At 39.2% G+C, this 19,823-nt stretch overlaps 1 protein-coding gene across 1 annotated transcript in view; it reads right to left on the bottom strand.

Moving 5' to 3' along the window:
- The window catches only part of SEMA5A (semaphorin 5A), a 246,221-nt gene that overhangs the window by 3,926 nt on the left and 222,472 nt on the right, over nucleotides 1-19,823 (bottom strand). The window contains exons 16-19 of the mRNA XM_075705196.1: nucleotides 18,521-18,739; nucleotides 9,000-9,170; nucleotides 3,174-3,329; nucleotides 36-83 (exon numbers count right to left, since the gene is read on the bottom strand). Coding sequence (XP_075561311.1) covers nucleotides 36-83; nucleotides 3,174-3,329; nucleotides 9,000-9,170; nucleotides 18,521-18,739 — 594 coding nt within the window. The remainder of the gene's footprint in view (nucleotides 1-35; nucleotides 84-3,173; nucleotides 3,330-8,999; nucleotides 9,171-18,520; nucleotides 18,740-19,823) is intronic.

Raw genomic sequence — 19,823 nt, 5'->3', positions numbered from 1 at the left:
AGCATTTAATACACATTTAGAGTTGAAAAACTTACCTCCACATCGTTTTTCTTCTATGCTGCTGGATCGTGCCACTGATACTTCTAGAAAAATAAATAAACCACTTACGCCAAGGAGAAAAAATATTACAGAGAACTACTAGTTTGATTAACGCAGAAGGATTTAAAAATTTGTTCTACTACATTCACTCCAAATCCAAAGTAAAAAAAGACTCTGACTATGTGGTAGAATTAATAAAAAGGTCCCATGATATCTTCAGGTTCCTTAGGTTCCCAAGCAAAAGTGGCAAGATATTTTTAATTCTTGCCTCAGAACATCTCTGGAATTAAAAAGACGAAGTGCACATGGAAACATTCTTTGTGGAGTTTAAGCATGTTGAGAAAGTATTGATTTTCTGAATAGTAAAATTAATGAGAGTTTAATTATCTTGTGTTCAAATGGGCTCATTACTTCCAGAAGTCACATCTAGCACTAATGGGAAAAGAGGGAATTTACAAATCTTCAAAAAAGATGACTGCCAATTTCATGAGTCTCAATTGTAAACTAATGAAATGTAATTCCAGCCTGTATCCCTACCATTTTGACTTTGGAAACATTCTGAATAAATATTGAAAAAAATCTGTTGACAATCAAGTTTTTCCACTCTTTACTTCAGGACCATGGCTTCTGTGAAGGGAAGTCCTGCCATACAAATCGCTTGAACCTCTCTGAAAGGGACAATGATCATGTGGATATGGGCAGGGTAACTGACACAGTCTACCTGGATTTCAAAAAAGCTTCTAAGTTCCTTGTCAAAGCCTTTCCAAGCAACAAATGAGATGAGGGAAAAGATAGAAAACAGGGTAGAACTATGTGCCTAGTTCTTACAATGGAGGAAAGTTACGACTTCTGCAGGGACCTAGGCTTTTCAGTGGAGCTAGAAAAGCAGGAGGCAAATGTGGGTTTGAAGTTTGCTGATGATACAAAGTTAAGGTAGCATGGACAAGGGCATGCTGTGAAGAGCTGCAGAAGGGCCCTGCAAAACTAGGCAATACAATAGCAAATAAAACAGAATGTAGATCACTGTAAAGCCATACATGCAGTGGAAAGCAATCCTGGTTTCACATATAAAATGGTGGGCTGTGAGCTGACCATTGCTACTCATGATCGAGACTGGGGGTTTATGACAAATTCTTCCATGAAAATATCAGCTTAGTGCTCAGAAGCAATCAAAGAGGCAAACCAAATGCTAGGTACTACCAAGAAAGCAATAGTGAATAGGACAGATTATCAGGTTATGGCACTTTACAAATCCATGTATTGTCCACACCATGGATACAGCGTGCAGCTCTGGTTTTCCCATGTAAGGATGTCTCTAGTAGAACTGAAAACAGACCAGAGAAGGGCAGCAAGGATGGCCACAGGTATGCAATAGCTTCTGTACGAGAAATAACAGAGTAGGCTCTCCACTGCCAAAACATGATCCACATGCAGCTACTGCTAAAGGGGTCACAATGTTTTACCTTTCTTCATGTGCTAAATCAATACTATTTTCAAAATGAGAAAGTATTAGACCTGACAGGACAGCACTCTCACAAAGAGTTAAAGGCTGAGATCATACTTTGTCTGGTCGAGACCGTTAATTCACAATCCAAACAAAAAGCAGAAAAAATGTACCAGAAAACCATAACGCTCTGCAAGGTAATGTTGGTAAGGACTAACTCTGGAAACGCAGCAGCAGCGATGACAAGGAGTCATTCATGCGCTCTGCCAGAATCACTCTATACACTAAGTTCCGTAGAGGAACAGATCTAAGGTAACCAGGAAGAGGAGGAGACAACATGAGGGTGGACATGCCAGCACACTAGCTGAGGAAAGGAGGGAGGTGAATTAGAAAAAGAAAGAGAGGTCTGGTGGGAGGGAGAGAGAGAACTCTGAGTCAGAGGACCTGGAGGAGTGAAAGCAAGCTGAGCAATCCCAAGAAAGCCAGCTACTTTGCCTACAGTGAGCGTAATGGGCATGACCTTATCTGCTGTGATATGGGTAATTTGAGGATGAGTGGCAAACAAACCAGAAGGGCGAGAGAAGAGGTTTCATTTCAGATTCTGAAAATGCCTACTTTCCAAAACAAGATGTAGAGCTTATATTGGATTAAGCAGGGGATTCACAGAATGTGAATATTAATGGAGCTGCTTCAAAAGCCTGAGAAAAACGGGAAAATACAATGTGGGAGTTTTTGCCTTCACACTGAGATTGTTCACATTGGTTTTGGAGGAAAAAATAGTATTTGGGAGTTAAAGCATTATGCATCATCCATAAAAACAGTGTTTAAATTTGTTGATTTCTTTGTTATATTGTACTATATTGTACTGCACAGTCACAGAAAAAAAAAGGTTGCCGCACTGAGTAAACATAATTATATTTCAAATGATACATTAAAATGTAAATTTCTCTGTGAATAGACTGCTAGCTTTTTTTAATGTACACAGGCAGAAAGATGGCTGTTAACAGCAATGCAATGTGGCCACCCATACTGTTCTGTGGATTTAAATGACTGCTGGGATTTAAAAAAAGAAAAAAAAAAAAAGAGTACAGTCATGAGTTTCAACAAATGCTATGGAATAACACATGACATGACTATCCATCAGGTACTTAGAGGTCACAGGGGAGAAAAGGACCTGAGGCACAGTTAATACTATTTATCTTTCTAAGCAGTTATTAATTTAAGGGACTCTGTGAAACGATTTCTCAATTAACTACCACAGCACTCACTTTGGTATATGCAAACCACAAAACCTAGAGGAATGTTTCTCTAATAACCCCAAAGTCTCAAAAACATATAAATTAAAGTAAAAAGCAAACTATTTCTCCTAGCTGTCTTTAGCCATCCCTGCACCCTGCTACCAAGTAGGATGGGAGGAACCTGCAGAATGCTGTGACAGTGACTAACCAAAGTCCCAGGCAGTGACAGTAGGGACAGCTCCACAGCACTCGGTGCCATGAGGCAGATTTTCATGAAGACACCAGATCTAGAAACATCAGCTCTACACAGTAGACCAACACACTTTGGCTGACCAAAGGCAAGTTCTCTACCAGCTCTCAGCTCCTCACAGTGCAGTCTGGGACAGTACTATGCCCTGCTCCTGAAATGTTGAGAGATTTCACTAACCCTTCAAGGAGCAGGCTCATCTCACCTGGTATAAAGTTGGAGTCCAAAGCACAGGCTCGGCTTTCCGTGGTGTTGCCTGTGCACTGACTGCCCACGGGAAACAAAATGATGCACTGACGAACACGGAACTGGAAGCCAGACGAGTCGCAGTCAGACCACTCAGACCACTCGGACCAGCTGTCTGCAACAGGCAGAGACGGACACACACGCAGACGCTGCAATTAAATGCTTCAAGTACACCAAGTGAGAGAGAAGTAGCCTGCATTTATGAATTATGACAGAAGGCCTCATCCTCAGCTACCACCAACTAGCAGAGGACAGCTCTTCCAGTACGATAAAACAAAGGCAGTTCAGCTTTGGCAAAAGTCTCTGAAATGCAGAATGTGATGGTAAATTTTGTCACAGATGTATTATGGCTTTGGCTTCTGCCACGGCCTTTGTGTGTGGAAGTGAGAAGCTGGAGGGATTATGCGGTGGTAACTGAAAGTGATTGCTGTGGAGTTGATTCCAGTCTAGGTCATTAGGGTGGACAATGACACTGCCTTTTTTTTTATGTACCTGACTAGTAGAAATGAGAGCTATAAGAGTATGTATTCCAGGTCTGAAACAGGATGTTTGTTTAACCACAAAAATAGTAGCATCTTGCAGGCATTTTTTTTTTTTTTTAAAAGCTTTTGTTATTTCCAGTCCATTTCTTTGCTGTAGATAGAAGAGATCTCATCAAGTATTCTCACCTTCCCTTCCCCATTTGCTTCATTATCAGCTTCTGTTTTTTCTCTATATTTCTTGCTCTACCTATATAGTTTTAATTAGGACATTTTTGTTTCATGCCTGTGTGACCTCAGAATACTTCCCTTAAATTAAATGAATTGATCTCATTCCCATGAGGTGTTGTGAGTTTACTGAGCTCAGCTTTCTTACAATTCAAGCACAAGTCTTGCCTTCACAAGAGTTTTCTGAGTTTGGCATGTACAGTAAAGACAGAGCTCAGTTAAACATTTTTATTTCTTCTGTTGGCTTTCTCACTGAGATACGTTTTATGGTTTTGATATGCATTAAATAGTCCTAGTATGCCAAACCAAGTTTGTTTCTACTTCAAATTTTAATTGATTTTACGTCACTATGAAGCAAATTTACAAATTTCATTCTACTTCAAATAAAAAAGTATATATTAACCTAATTTTGTTTCAAGTTAGATTGAAGAACATTAAAATTTGTGAATAATTTGGAAAATTCATGAAGGTTTTGTACACTTTTTGTGAATGAAGTGGAAAGTCAGAAAAGTCTTGCAGTGTTTTGGGCCTCCTTCAATGCATTGCATAAATCCAGCATACAAGGTTGGCATTTACTTATTACTTTCCCCTTGGCCATAGAGGAAAAGGTTAAAACTTTCAGTCATCTAAAATTTAACAGATTCTGGTAGGAATATTTGAGATTGCAGTTTTGAAAAATGTCAAGCAATAGATGCTTTTCATGACAGTGTTGGACATTCACTTTCTAACCAATAGCATGGTAAAAAGAAATGGATGGAGGAGATGGACATAACTTCAGCACAGAAATTCTCAAGCAGTGGTCCTGGGACCATTTCAAGACAGTAGGAGATTGCTGGTTAGAGACGGAGCAATCAGTCCTAGCAGTCTGCTGTTCAGATGCACGTCATCGCTTGTGGAGTTGTTCATAAAATAGATTTACTCACCAGCTCAGCTAAGAACCTGGATATTTCTATTTATGAACAGCTAGCAACTGTCTGGATGGGGCCTCCTTTGAGCAACAGGGCAAATACCTTGACACAAGCAGCTGATGTCAAATAGTAGAATCTTGTTATTGTGAGGAGCAAGAATACTCATCTCTGTCCCTCAGTGCTTCTGTTTCCTAGGAGAGGACCTGAGAGGGCCTCATTTGCAGAGGGGATAGTAGGAGCATGGAGGCAGATGATATAATGTAGTTGGATCCTAATTCATAGGATCATAGAATCATAGAATCATTTAGGTTGGAAAAGACCTTTAAGATCATCCAGTCCAACCATTAACCTACACTACCAAGTCCACACTAAACCAATCAAGGGTAGACTAGACTATACCATGTCCTGAAGTGCAACATCTACCCATTTTTTGAACACTTCCAGGGATGGTGACTCCACCACCTCTCTGGGCAGCCTGTTCCAATGCTTGACTACCCTTTCCGTGAAGAAATTTTTCCTAGTATCCAACCTAAACCTCCCCTGGTGCAGGGTGGTAGGAGAACTGAGGTGGGAGTCAAGCAAATGGAGCAGGCTTCTTCCTGCTTATGTAGTGTGGCACAGTCAGGAGCTGCTGTTGTCACCACCAGTGTCAGCTGCTGGACCTAAGTAAACTAAGTATATGGATTCTTACCTTAAGTGCCCTGCTCATTCAAGTTTAAAGGAATGCTGCTCACTACAAATCTTGGCCCAGTTCTCGTTGGTGGCAGAAAGCATCCTTAAGCCAGAGCCAATACTCTTGCCCAATCATGGTATAATTGCCAGGTATAATCCTGGTATAATTATTCCTGGTATAACATGCAGCAGCTGCCAAAATGCTTGTGAGCATCCTAAATGCAGCTTGTTGGCTGATGCACTCTGCAGCCTCGTCTTGTCCAATGTGCTTTTGGCCCACCAGGTTCCTTGCTGAAGGGGCTACATCCCGTGATAAAATTGGAACCTCAGAGCACTGTAGATCATGCTAAGTTACATACTGGTGACTGGGCAAGGCTACTGTTCCAGCCTGCCATTTAGGCATGGGTTTTCTGTCAAGGGTTTTGAGCAGGGCGTCCTATAAAAGACACTATGTTCACTGGGACCTTCCCACATACGCAACACAGGACACCTCCCTCCCATCCTGGAGTCCCATGGTGCAGCCCAGGCACTACAGCACAGGCAGTCAGCGGCTCTGGTGTCATGCTGATCAGCTTTGTCTGGCCCACAGAATCGCAGAAGAGGAGAGAGGGGACATCAGTGCAAGCGTGAGAAGGATGGACATCCCTGCAATGGTGGATCCCGGTATCAAACCTGTGTTTTGAGAAGTGCCACTGTTGGGAGCTCAGAGGGTCACACATTAAGTAAGGCACCAAAGACTGACAGATCTACCATCTCAAATTGGCAGACCTGCCCTTTGTGGAGCCACTATCTGTCATCACAGGGATGCTGAACCCATAGCTTTTGCATGCACTTCTACAGACTCACTTATCCTGCCTCATCGCTTTGATTTCTTTATCTTCAAAGTATCTGAGGCTCTCTTGCACCTCAGGCAGGCTCCTCTCAACTTGCTCCTCAGTTCTTTGCAAAAGGCATGAGGATGGAAAAGAGAGGGTGGACTAGAGAGGTGTTTAATCTGGAACTGCATTTCACCTCTAATACGGCAAAGCTTACTCAGATGTCATGTTTTCTTCCTACAGAGTCTTGGCTGGCCTTTGAAGCCAGGTTAAGTCCAAGCAGTTCCTGAAAGATCCCTTGGTGAAGAAGGTACCTCAGAAAGATCAGGCCACCACTCTGTAAAATTATAAATTTCTTTCACACAGAACTACACCATCATTTCTAAATGCTCAACTGCTTTATCCATTATTTGCATGTGTGAGTTAGCAATTCGAGGATAGAATATATTTTCCCCTCTTACAGGAGCAGTAAATACTTTAGGTATAAAATACTGCTTTATTCAGTACATTAGAGACACTTGCAACCAATTACACTTACTGATAAGCAGCCTATAAACCACTACTGATCAATAGTGCAGCACTTCCATTCATATTAATGTGATTGCATTTGGATAAATTAAAAGAAAAAACACAAACACAGTGATACAGCTTTCAAAATGAAAGATGAGAAAAACTGATGTATTTTGCAGACACAAGTCTGTTACTTTCTTTTAAGTGCATACTTGCATATTTTCAGCTGGTTTTGCCATTAACCCTCCATATCCTCAAAAAATCCTTAGTATCAGGATTCCAGAAATTCTAGTTTTCTGCTGGTTTTGTTTGGATAAAACAAAAAGTACTATTTCAAATGCCAAGAAATCTTTACTCTTTTCACAACTTAAGAAATGCTATCAATAATTTCCAACTTTGCATATGCATTTCTGTGTTGGTTGGTTGTTCTTAGATTCCAAGTGTCACTACTATGCCCTTCCTATATTAAACATGTCACTCAAGCAGCGAATGTCACCAATGGTAATTCCAGATCTGCACAAGGAGGAACCACTGGCCACGTGATCCTCACCACAAGAAAATGGCTCTGCAGAGATGCAGGAATCTGTCCAAACTTGACATGTGTAGCGCTGCAGTTATTTTTGTCCCATACCAATGTGAAATAAGAGCAGTAAAAAAAAAGTTTTGAAATCTACATCATAAACATGAGGCGAGGGCCATTCTCACAGCTAGTTGATGATGTGCTTTTTCAAAAACCTATGGCAAATGTTCAGTGAGACTGAAATATTAGTAAAACATCACAGAATGTGAGAAATACACATCACCCTCTGAAATTTTATTGCTTTATGAAAGTTTTCACTTTCTTGAACCAAAATGAAACCAACCTGCTCCTCCTGCACCCCCCATCTACTCCAAAATTTGGGTAGCAAGCAGGTCAAAATAATAAGAATAGATTATTTATAAAAGTTTGCAAACTGTCATTTCTAGAAAAATGGCAGTAGAAAATAAATGTGCAACAAGAGAAATAGCTACAATACTAGCACAATGAATGCGCCAGTTCTGACCTTTTAAAGATGCCTTAAGGATCCCAAGGCAGCTATGTAACTTCTACATACAAATATATGTTATTTGTCTTGAAAAATCAAATCATCAACTGATTTCTATGTTTGGGGTTTTTTTAAACACAAGGCAGAGTGTTGCATTGGCTTTAATTTTGACAAAGTAGGTACTTTTATTCTGCTGCAAGACATTCAGTGCCTAGAAAAGGAAATTAACTTAAATTGTAGTTCAGCACAGGTAATAGGATCCATAAATTCAAACTCATGGGGCTTGTGCCTTCACATGAGCAGAAAGCTTTTGCTATGAAGTCTAGCATCTCTCAGTGAAGCAAGTAATACAATGTGGCATCAGAGCTGCTTATTTCCTTTTGCTGTTGCCTATAATCCATTAATCAGCAATAAATGAGAACAAATGTTCCCACTGGCTTTTCACTAATGATTTTATCTGGTTTTGTGTGGTTTTACTCTCTGCTTCTCACTTAAATTTCATGAAAAAAATGAGTTTCCTTTCATATGGTCAAAAGGCAGTCAAGTTACAGAAAAAGTCATGATCCATAATATCATACAACAGGAGTGCTGAGACATTTCATTTACTAAGTACTCCACAGTCATTTAAAAAGGTGAAGTCTCTGCTCCTTAACATCTGAAGTTGAAGAAGGTTTTTTACACAGAGCATTAAGGTTTGCTCTGTGTTTTATATGAAAACAGGGCAAACATCTATTTGAAGGACCTTGTGATAACACATGTTGTTAAATATTAACCTCAGCAATTTGCTTGCTGTGAATGTTTAGTGTTATAACAAATGCACTTCTTTATGATATTGTTATTAAAAGTCTCTCAGGCTGTTTGCATGATCCACTTCAAATATTATAAAATTTTAGTTTATCCAGACCCAGAACCTGGTAACTTAAACTTCAATTTTTAAAGAGGGAGGGAGGAGGTGGTGTTCTGTAGGCTACATCCTGCTATTACTTGATTTACTGTGATTGTAGCATGTAAGAGCTGATTGTGCACTTAACAAGGGAGAGAAATTATTTGCTCCTAAATAATAGATCAAGGAGCATTATGTTGCCTAACTGTGAATGCCTTATTCTGTGGCACACAAAAAACAAGCTGCATCGGCTGATTTGCCATACCTGGACATGGTTGTGTGTTGCAGAGTGCTTCTTCAGTGTGCAGTCCAAGGCAGATATCTCCTCCATACGCTGGTGCTGGGTTTGTGCAGGAGCGGGTTCTCATGTAATGCCCTCCTCCACAAGTTGCTGAGCACTTTGACCAAGATGACCAACAAGACCAGCCTCCATCCACTGAAAAGACACAAAATATCATATTTTTCCAAGTTAATGTGTGACATGACATAATCCAACCCATCTTTCTCGTATTCTGTGGACGTAATTCATGGCCTATTGAAATTATTGGACATTTTTAGGTGCCACTGAACAGAGACCCACAAATTTAATCTTACCACAATGCAATTTAATTTACATATTGTAAAAGCCCTTTGGTATACTGGGAAGTCTAACAAAGTTAATTATCCATATAAGACGCTTTCAGTGGGTACCATAATAGCTTTAAGGCTATTTTCTTTTTCTTTTCCTTTTCTCTTCTCACTTGTGAAATACAATACCAAAGCTTGTTCAGCAGAAGTATTATAAGCTCAAAGTAAATTTTTATTCATAAAATAAAACTTAGCCCAATAAAATCAACAGAGACTGAGGAACCCAGATTTTGTTTTGCAACCCAGGTGAGATTGCCTTAACCCTACAACCCATTTCAAGTGATCTAACACAGTTGTAGCGTTTGATGGGCCAATATAATGTTACAATCTTAATGCAGCTCTAGCATAGATGCCAGCAGCAGAACAATGGCAGTAGTTCAAAAAAGCAACAAACAAATGACAAAAAGGAGTTGCCACTTAAAGTTTCAAACCCAGGTTGTTGAAGAATAATTTTTTAATTTTTTTCCCCCCACTAGTATTTACTGATTCAAGTATGTCAAAATGTTCTCCAGTCTGAGTTTTCACAAGATTCTTCTGAAATATAGGCTGTATTTCATGGGAGCCCCATTTGTCAGACAGCTTTCGACACATGGCCACTAGACAGGCTTCTAATGAAAGTTCATCTCATTGCCTGCACTGGACTGGCTCCTTTGCAGCCTCTGTTCTTAAAGCTACTGCTCCAGGATGTAATTCTGGCATTTATGGCCATATTGCAGCCCATCTGCTAAAGGCTTCCTATCTGCAGCCACATGACAAAGTCAGATGTACTTGTCCCAGGGACAGCATTCCCTCTGCAAAGAATCTCAGTATTTTGTTCATTTCCCTTTCAATTTTTTTTCTCAGACAAAAAACCAACATAAACCTAAACTTTCAAAATTTTCATATCCTACAATAAATGAAATTCTTTTCAAACCTCTATTTACAGTGTTATCCTGACTTATACTTATCCTTATCCTTCATACTTAAGTAAGGAAATGATTTACCATGTCTGCAACTGATTAAAAGAAATAGAGTGTGTGTAATTCAACTGACACTGATAGATGAGACCTTAAGTATAACAAAGGCAATGTGCCAGTAAAGTTTTGTTTTACAACAGGGCCCTAAACTGAGCAGAAGTTTCACCTTTTTTTCTCCCATCACTCACAGCAGCAGTGGGCATTTTACCAAACAAGACAGAAACTCATTATTGCCTACTTTTAAAAATACTAGGTAAGTACACATTTTCTGTACACAATTTTTACCGTGTGCTCATTTAAAACATTCCTTGTAAGACTTTACTTAATGGTTTGTCGAAACAATTGATTGTCTCTGAAGTCTCCAAAACATTCATCCAGCATTTCACGACTCCTTTTGATCCTTTCTATTCAATTAATCAAACCGCCTTTCAAGGAGTAAACCAGTTTCCACTGGTTTATTGAAATGCTATTTCATAATTCTTTCTTACAAAAAAAGGAGTTTCCAAATCTGAAAAAATTAACTTACAATGAAAATATTTGTGCAGTATTTGCATTTAAATTCTCACTTAGATGGAGATGTAGAACATTAAAAAACTACTCAGTTTGTTTTGGTAGTGTTGTATATCACAAATACACCCAGTGAGTCGAGTAGAATAATTTCTATGCAAAGGCTGCAACAGTGAGAAAATGAGCTAGGAGAATGTGGTTATTTTGATACTAAAACCTCAACATGTATTTCTGAATGTAGTTTCAGATACAACATACCCTCAGGTTCTCATCTGCTAATCAAACAGGTAATTCCCTAGTGCATACCTAAGGCTATTAACTAATCCTGTAAGTGAAGTTGCTGAATATAGAACATTTTAGTCTCTGTATTGTTTGCAACATTATCCTATAAATCAAGAAAGCATGGAGTTTGCACTTCCTTGCTAAGAACGATAGTTGTAAAAACTTTTGCAGGTAATGTATCTGGCCTCTGAATAGCCTGATTGGATAGGCAGAATATGTGGAATCTGGTACTATACTCAAAGGATGTCATTTAAATAAATTATTTCCATTATTAAGGAAGTAAATGATTGCTACAATTTTTCCAGGATATATTTATCAGCCAAATCATCTAGCTATACAGATGTTCGAGAGAATTTTATACCACCTGTCATAAATAAATACTGCATCTTGGTAGAGTGCTTGACTTGTTGTCTTATTCTTACAGTCACTGGAAAATAAATATGTCTTTTTGCCTGAGATAACTCTGTTAATGTAGTGTTATGCAAGCTTATATCTAAGAAAGCCACAGGTTATTCGTCTTCAGTGAAGGTGAAATATACTGTGCAATTTTATAACATTTTCAAGACATGGTATCTTTTATTCAGAACTTGCATCTTTTTTTTTTTTTTAAGTTATGTCACATAAAAGCAGAAGCTGTTACCTAAGCTATTCATTTCATACAATATTAAGGCTTTACCTTACCAGATACTTCCTTTTCTCTTTTTTTTTTTTTTATTTAAAATGATCCTTGGCTAGCTCAAATGAATAATCAGAGGCATTTCTGCTGCAGTGCATAGACCTCTGCGAAACCGAATGACGGACTGAGATCGGCTAGACAGAAGATAAATTGTCTGCAAACATTACCTGTGGCTTATTCACTGTAACAGAGACAGTGGTCGCCAATGCTTTCTACTTACTTTTCAATGGACCAGGGTGAGAATGACAAATGCACATGCATTTGAAACTGCTATCTGCCATCTATCTACCTATAGGTGGCCGAGAGCACAGAGAACGATGTGACATCTAGGAATGTCATCATGTTCCACAACTGTGGTGATCGTGGCTATACTATAAGCCTTTGGATGTAAAGGGAGAAGTGGGTCTGGGGAAGATGGGAAAGGACAAACATAATATAATAGACAACACTAGATTTGATCATGGTTGAGCTGCATGGTGTAATTATAACTTTTTCTTAGTGACTATTTACTAAATCTCTAGGCCTTTCAAGGACTATCATAACTACCTCTTTTTTTTGTCCCCAGAACTTCTCCTTCTCAGCAACAAGGGATGATAAAGCATCATCATGGTTAAATAAGATCAAAGGAGTGGGTATTTACTGCTTGAGTTTTTACAAGACCTAAATAGAGCTCTGTGGTTTCTTTCATCTTTCTTTAAAGTTGCTTAGCAACACTTCACCATCTGGGTTTTTTTTTCTTTTTTCCTTTTGTCATGGAGTCCTTAATGTTATTTCTGCTTCTTATAGGAGGAAAAATACACAGCTGCAAGGAAAGTTCCAGTCACTAGAGTTTCCTCTTTACATAACAGTTTTGTAGAGCTGTTGGACAAAAGAAAGTCGTTAAAGCAGTTCCACGAGGAAAGATACAAAGAGTCTTTACATTTTCTGACAATTACTGAGGTTGGTCTCTTTTGGAAGAAGGCACCCTTCAGCTAGCAGGGTGCTCTCAAACAATGCTCTTTCCTTTATAATAAAGCAAACAACTTTTTGCCTACTGGCTGTTGTTGTGGTTAATAAATAGTCTTCACTATAATGAAAAAAAAAAAAAAAACATAGGGAAGAGGATGTTCTAGGGAGAAAGTACAGAAATGGGATCTCCTGGGGACATGATAAAACATCCACACTACTGGAGAATTTCCAAGAGACAATTAAGTAAACCGGATACCCTGCTATGCACTTTGGATTTTACAAGGAAGTGGAAGAAAGCATAGGCAGACACGCTGACCTCACCTGCTTTCATGAGAACACAGATAGGATCATAGGCTCTTTCATTATACTGTCTGGTCTCATTTCAAATTTAAACAACCAAAAAAAAATGCTTTGGTTTTTTTGGAATATGTCTTCAGGTTTATAACTTTTCATGTTCATCTTTTTGAAAGTGTAGCAAAAGAGAATAAAAAATGCTGAGAGGTCAGTCTTTTCTATATGCATGAAGGAGTATGAATAGAGGGGCAGTAGTCCTTTCCACCCACCAAAATGCAGATGGTGTGCTTCCCAGTGGCTGAGTAAAAGTTAAATTTGGGGACACTGGCTATCTGGCAAACTACAGACCTAGGAGAATACTGCTCCCTTCCAGAGACCTGGGGATCATCCCATTCCACATCACTTAGTCTAGTACTTTTTCCTAATCCTGTGGGATATTGCTGCATATGTTTCAGTGTGGGAAAGAGCAATTTCTACATCATAGTTTGCAAGAGAAAACTCTTGTTTCTGTGATGCTACAGTTACCTTTTATTCATAAAAGCAATGCTGGATAAAACAGTCAACATAGTGCAGTGCAGAAACACAGAAAGCAAACAAATGTTTTTAAGGAAACTACAACAGCAAAATCTAAGGATTAACCCAGGTTTGAATCTGTAACTGAGACTCTTAAGTTAGAAAAACAACAGTTGCTTCTGAAGGGCAGTTCAGCCATCTCCTCACTGGCTACAGAAGCAGCCTAGAGGTATCAATGCACATGGAGAGACAGGCTTCAGCAGCCTCAGAGACAAGCTTTATTAGATTGGAGCAATTTTTTCCCTCTGATTTAGGAAGTTACTGCAGGACAAATTTTGTCTGTTCCTTTAAATGTATTCCAATTTCCTTGTGGACAAGTATGACTGCAAGGAAAAAAAAATATAGGAGGGAAAAAAAAGCAATAATGAAGAAAAAAACCCCAACAAGCAATAACTGGCTTTAGGGGATGCATAAATAACTTAAGCAGTCTTTCAGGGAGTTCTGTGTATCTGAAACTCTTTATTGTTATTAGCACATTTAGTGATATATTAATTTATTCAGTTCTTCTCAGCCAAAATGTTGTAACTAGACCAAACTGAAACTACTATAATAAAAATTTGAAACTGGTAAAAACCCAAAATATTGTCACAAAGTATCAGAATTTCAAATCTAAGAGACAGCAACTGTCCCTTCCCTCTAATCCATCACTATGCTCTGAGAAGAAAAGGGAATAGAAATTCCTGTAGCTCATGCTACTCAATGGCACTCATGTAGCTATGCTTTAAACTCTTGATTAAGGCACATTGGTCAAGTGTCTCTATGTGCAAAAGAATAAAAGAGAAAACAAGAAGAAATAAAACAAAACAGAAATTAAGAAAAAGCTGTCTTTTCCTACAGTAATAACTGAAGAGACATGTAATATTGTGAACTAGGGCAGAATTCCTCACGTTTAGTTATTATTATTTTCAGGCAAACAAGTCTTTTAATTAGTAAATTCCTGTAATTTTTGTAAATTTGCAGAATTTACCATTCAAACAATGCTTCTCTTCATCATCTATTTCTCTTCATAATGTAAATATCTCACAAGTCCCCAAGGATAACAAACCCCTAGTATGTCTGATTATAGATTCCTTTAATATTGACCAGATATTAGTAACTGAAAGAAAACAGAAATGTCAGTAAGTATTCACAGATCTGTTCCATAGTTATTGAGGCTCTTTAGTGCTTGCCAGCTCAACTCTATTCACCACATCTCTAAGCCATAAAAAAGGGGCTGAGGCACAGGGCCAAAGCATAATTTGCTTGTGCAAGACAGTGCAAATTCTCCTACCATACCCCTCAGAGCAGTTTAGCCACATGGAAATTGAGTACTGGGAACAAGCCTTACCCTACACAGACTCCCAAATTATGTCTGTAGATTATCTGGGAGAGTGCTAGTTAGTTGAAGGCAAAATTGTATGAATGATCATTCTAAAACTTGCACAATACAGACAAATCATATTCCCGGGCCTAGGTACAATTTCTGACAATTTTCTGGCACTGTTCAATTTACTATTATATATTCAGCCTTCAAATACTATGAATGAAAAGTAATCTGCCCAGTGACTGCTATCAATCTGCATGTCAGTGGACCATTTACTTTGCTACAAGCTGTGGGAAAAATATCACTGTTTCTCTCTCCTCTGCAGGCTCAAGAAAGATTTAACAGTAGCTGCTGAAGGCAGGCTCTAGATGCCTTCAGTATTTTTTTTTAAGGTTCTGGGTTCCTGCAGCACATTTAGCCATAAATTACTGGCTATTAATATATTAATAAGTATATTTAAAACTATACTGCAAGACACTTAACCAGACTAGAGAGCTTTGGACACTCAGTGACAGCTCCATGAGCTTTTTCATTGTCTTAGTCCTTCAGAGCACTTAGTATCTTCCAGGATGACACTGAGCAGAGATTAATTGATTTAGAAGCGTAAAGTCCTATTGACTTTTGGCATGAGTTAAGCACTGCTCCGTATATTTTTCCATCACTCGCCTTTCTCAGCACTTTACATCATAAGGCTTTGATCCTGTCTGCAATAAGCAGAACAGGGAGCAAAGCAGAACCTGAGCCTGCACTAGCAGGAAGGCTTCTTTATGGCTGCCATCTCTCCCCTTCCTACTAACCAGAATATTTCTGAAAAGCTAATGACTGGACCGGACCGTAACTAAATAGTTCTGTGCCAGCAGGCAGCATGTGAAGCTGTCCTTACCCCAAGGGAGCTCAGGTAAAGCTTAGAAAGCATCAAATTCTTCTTTGTTGCATTTTTATTTCTAGCACTATGGCCAGTACTTTCGGGTCGAGGTCAGAACAAAATCTCCTCACATACAGCAGCCCTTCTGTCTACAAACAGTAGTTCTGTAGCTGAGGAACTTTGTGATTCCTCGCAGGCTGTCATACATCTAAACACTTCATTCAAGCTCTACATCTTTATTCAAATTTGCTTTGCACTAGAAAGAAAAATGAAACTTGTCTTTGAAGAAAGTTAGTAGATATATTATGACACTCCTTCTTGTTTCAGAAAGGCCCACCACACATTATACCAACTGATCTTTAAAAACATTTTCAAATTCAGAGACAGCAGAAGAGGGAATCATTTTTACATAAAGCACAATTTCAAGTTCTGCCTTACACCTTCATGTATTTTAGTTTGGGGTATTGGCTAACTCATAAACAACAAGTGCCTCTACATCACACGTCTGCAAAACTATGTGTTTTACTGGTTGGAACAATTTCCTTCAAAAAAATATAACAGTGTACTAGCTGCAGAGCTAATTAAAAATACCATTTCTGAAAACCTTTAACTTATTTTAACTTTGAAAAAATCCAGCAAAATTCAAGACAGAATTTAATTTAAGAATCAACAGCAAAGGAAGAACAACAAATCTGGCCCCATTTTCTAGACAATCTGGGCACATTTTATGAATGCACTTCAGTTACTACAGTATAGTAATACCATCAGATATGTTAAAGCTTGTGAACAGAGCTGTTAGCTAGTACCACACCACTCTCATGCTTCAAAGAAAGCTGAAGGCAGTGTCTTATAGAGGGATTCCCTTTGCAAGGGAAGAAGGAAGCAAGGCATTATGATTTCAGTTCGGGAACTAATGAATCAGAGCATGCACTAGGGCTGTGCAAATGCAGTGAAGATTTGGGACACAGTTTTATAATTCTCTGCCAACTGTTGGTTCTCTGCTGATTCCCTTTCACCTCTCTCTCACACTGCTTGGCGTAGACAACATGGCCACCCTTCACTGATCATGCCTCTAAACTCAGAAAGAAGCATGTAATCTCTTCCCTTGATCTCCTCAGATGCTTACACTGCCAAATAGAGAAGCTACACAATGAACATCTAAAGCTACTTTCCTCCAGCAAGGAAATTTCACCAGAAAGTGCTGGCTTGTTGTGCCCAAGCGCCTTTTTCAGAACCTCAATGGCTCAATGGGCATTCACCCAGACTGAAGCAGGGAACCCTGACAGAAATTCCCTTTGGATGTGCCCACCAGCAGGAGAGCTGGAGGTTTGAATGCCTCAGGGGGCTGCCTGAGGCATTCAAGTTGCCAAGCAATCCTACTGTTCCTGTTAGCCATAAAACTGCAGAGAAGTTCACTTTCACTGAGCAGCCAGAATGCTCACAGAGCCGCTGGGTTTGTGGGGTTATCTGTCAAAACATACTTCAAGATGGAAGCATGTTTTTCAAGAAACATGTCCTCCTGAAAGGGAAGCCCTGTCTTCTGCACAGATCTACTGCTTAGATTCTGATGCAGAGAATGGACAGTGACTGTCAAAGGGTTTACAAAGCTTAGGGAAAGCACTGCAATGATAAGATTGGACAAAATACTCATATTAAAAAAAAAACCCAAACACAGGGAACACAGTTTTAACTTGTAACCATATAGATATATACAGAGATAGATAAATACACCCGTGTGTGTTTTACTATAGTAATATACATATGTAATATGTATATTGCCATAGTAATCCTTCAGGTCCACACTTGAATAAATGCCAAAAGCTCCAAGTTTTCAATAATAAAATATACAGCACTGTTATACATAATTAATACAATTAAAGATGTATGAAAACTTATTTCTAAATTTACTTGTTGATACTGGAAAGAACTGAGTCTCTCAGTCATGATCCTTCTTCCTCTCTGTTGTTTCTTACTTTGAATTCTTTCCTCCTATTCCAATTACACTTTCTTTTCTTCATGTGTTCTCCTATGTCCTTCCCCCTTATTTTTCCACAAAGCCTCTGCAAAGCTCAAAAGCCTTTGAATTTGGACGTCTGTTTTATGAAGGGTGAGAGGTGACTGAAACCAAGATTTTTTTTCCCCCCAAATGTCTAAGATACAACGATTTATAATCCAAAGTAGTTTCTTGAAAACATATATTCTACTTGTAATCCTTTTTACAGAATCATAAAACGACTTTCAGTGAAGGGGAAGCTCAAGATTCCAAGAACAATCTTTATGGCGTGCTTGAGTTACCATCTAGTTTGGTGATCAGGTGAATCTTCTTTGCTGGATGCTCTACACTTACAAGCTAGCACAGATGTAATGCCAGCAACCACTGTGATGAAACTTATCTTTTGAGTTTAAATAAAGATGAGGCCAGATTTCTCACGTCTTGCCAGATTTATTATGGGTTTTTTTCCTCTTAAAATGTAATTTTAAAATTATATTTTTACAGTCAAAGTCTCACAAGTGAAAAAAGACATAGCTGTTAATACTGTTGATGATAAACTGATTGACACCACTTGGGAATCTTACCCAAACCCATTTATGTTATAAAGGTAAATTTGAGCTGTAGTTTATTCAAAAACCAAAACAAACTCCAAACCCACCAACTAAAAAAAAAAAACAAACCCAAACCAACTATTGCAAGATATAGCCTTAAAGATGAGTTATTTTATCTTCACACACTTCTCTCATTTCAGTTGACTCTTACCTGGACAAGGCAAAATGTTGCATTCCTGGTACTCTAGAGATGGGCCGAGGCAAGGAAGTCCCCCATACTTGGGCTCAGGATTGCTGCAGACCCGTTTGCGATTCCGTATACCTCTACTGCAGTCACGACTGCACTGAGACCATGGAGACCAAGGTGACCAGGCACCATTGATGGTATGAGCAGAGTATCGTCCAGAACGCAAGAAATCCCCTGATAATCCTAATAAAATAAGGATTGAAAAAAGCAAAACTGAGTTAAAGCAGTATCTCACCCCAAAACAACCTTTTCCTCTTCAGATTTACTCCTAGGCTTCTAATGGTAATACGACCAGGAGGGTCTTGTCCTTTAGTCTCACAATCCAAACCCTAGTTTCATCTCAAGAATCTCTTCCATAATAGAAATTTCATAATCATTTGCACAGAACTACAGTGAAGACTTGGATCCAACTCTTTAGTTAAAGTTTTACAGCTGCACTGGATTCAGTAATGACTGAACTGAAGTCAATTTACTCCACCTGAGAATGATACAAATTATCTCTCTGGCACAGGAATTGTCATCACAAAATCTCCAAATACATTACATAGGTATTATTGCCTCTCTTTTAGAGGAAGAATGTAGCACAGAAGTCAGGACTGAGCTGCCTGTGACCACTCATTGAGCCAGCTCCCCCGGTCCTACTGCAGGGCTCTGCTCACTTGATCCACCCAGCCTGCCTCCACTAGTGCTTGCTCTGCCCAGAGGCTCACAGGTGTCCTTGAAAGCAATGCACTGTCCTTATCCTAGCCGTAGTCAGACTTTAGACAGCTGTCATGGTTTAGCCCCAGCCAGCAACTAAGCACCACGCAGCCGCTCGCTCACTCCCCCTGCCCCGGTGGGATGGGGGAGAGAATCGGAGGAGTAAGAGTGAAAAAGCCCCACTCCTGGGTTGAGATAAGAACAGTTTAATAATTGGAAGAAAGTAAAATAGTAATGATAGTAATAACAATATAAGAATGATGATAATAATAATGATATACAAAGGAAGTGATGCACAATGCAATTGCTCACCACCCGCTGACCAATACCCAGACAGTTCCCGAGCAGCGATCGCTCCTCCTCAGCCAACCCCCCCAGTTTCTATACTGAGCATGACGTCACATGCTGTGGAATAGCCCTTTGGTCAGGCTGGATCAACTGTTCTGGCTGTGCCCCCTCCCAGTTTCTTGTGCACCTGGCAGAGCATGGGAAGCTGAAAAGTCCTTGACTAGCATAAGCAGTACTCAGCAACAACTGAAACATCAGTGTGTTATCAACATTCTTCTCC

Source organism: Pelecanus crispus, chromosome 2 (genome assembly GCF_030463565.1).
Source record: "Pelecanus crispus isolate bPelCri1 chromosome 2, bPelCri1.pri, whole genome shotgun sequence".
Taxonomy (NCBI): domain Eukaryota; kingdom Metazoa; phylum Chordata; class Aves; order Pelecaniformes; family Pelecanidae; genus Pelecanus; species Pelecanus crispus.
This window is presented reverse-complemented; position numbering and strand designations above follow the sequence as displayed.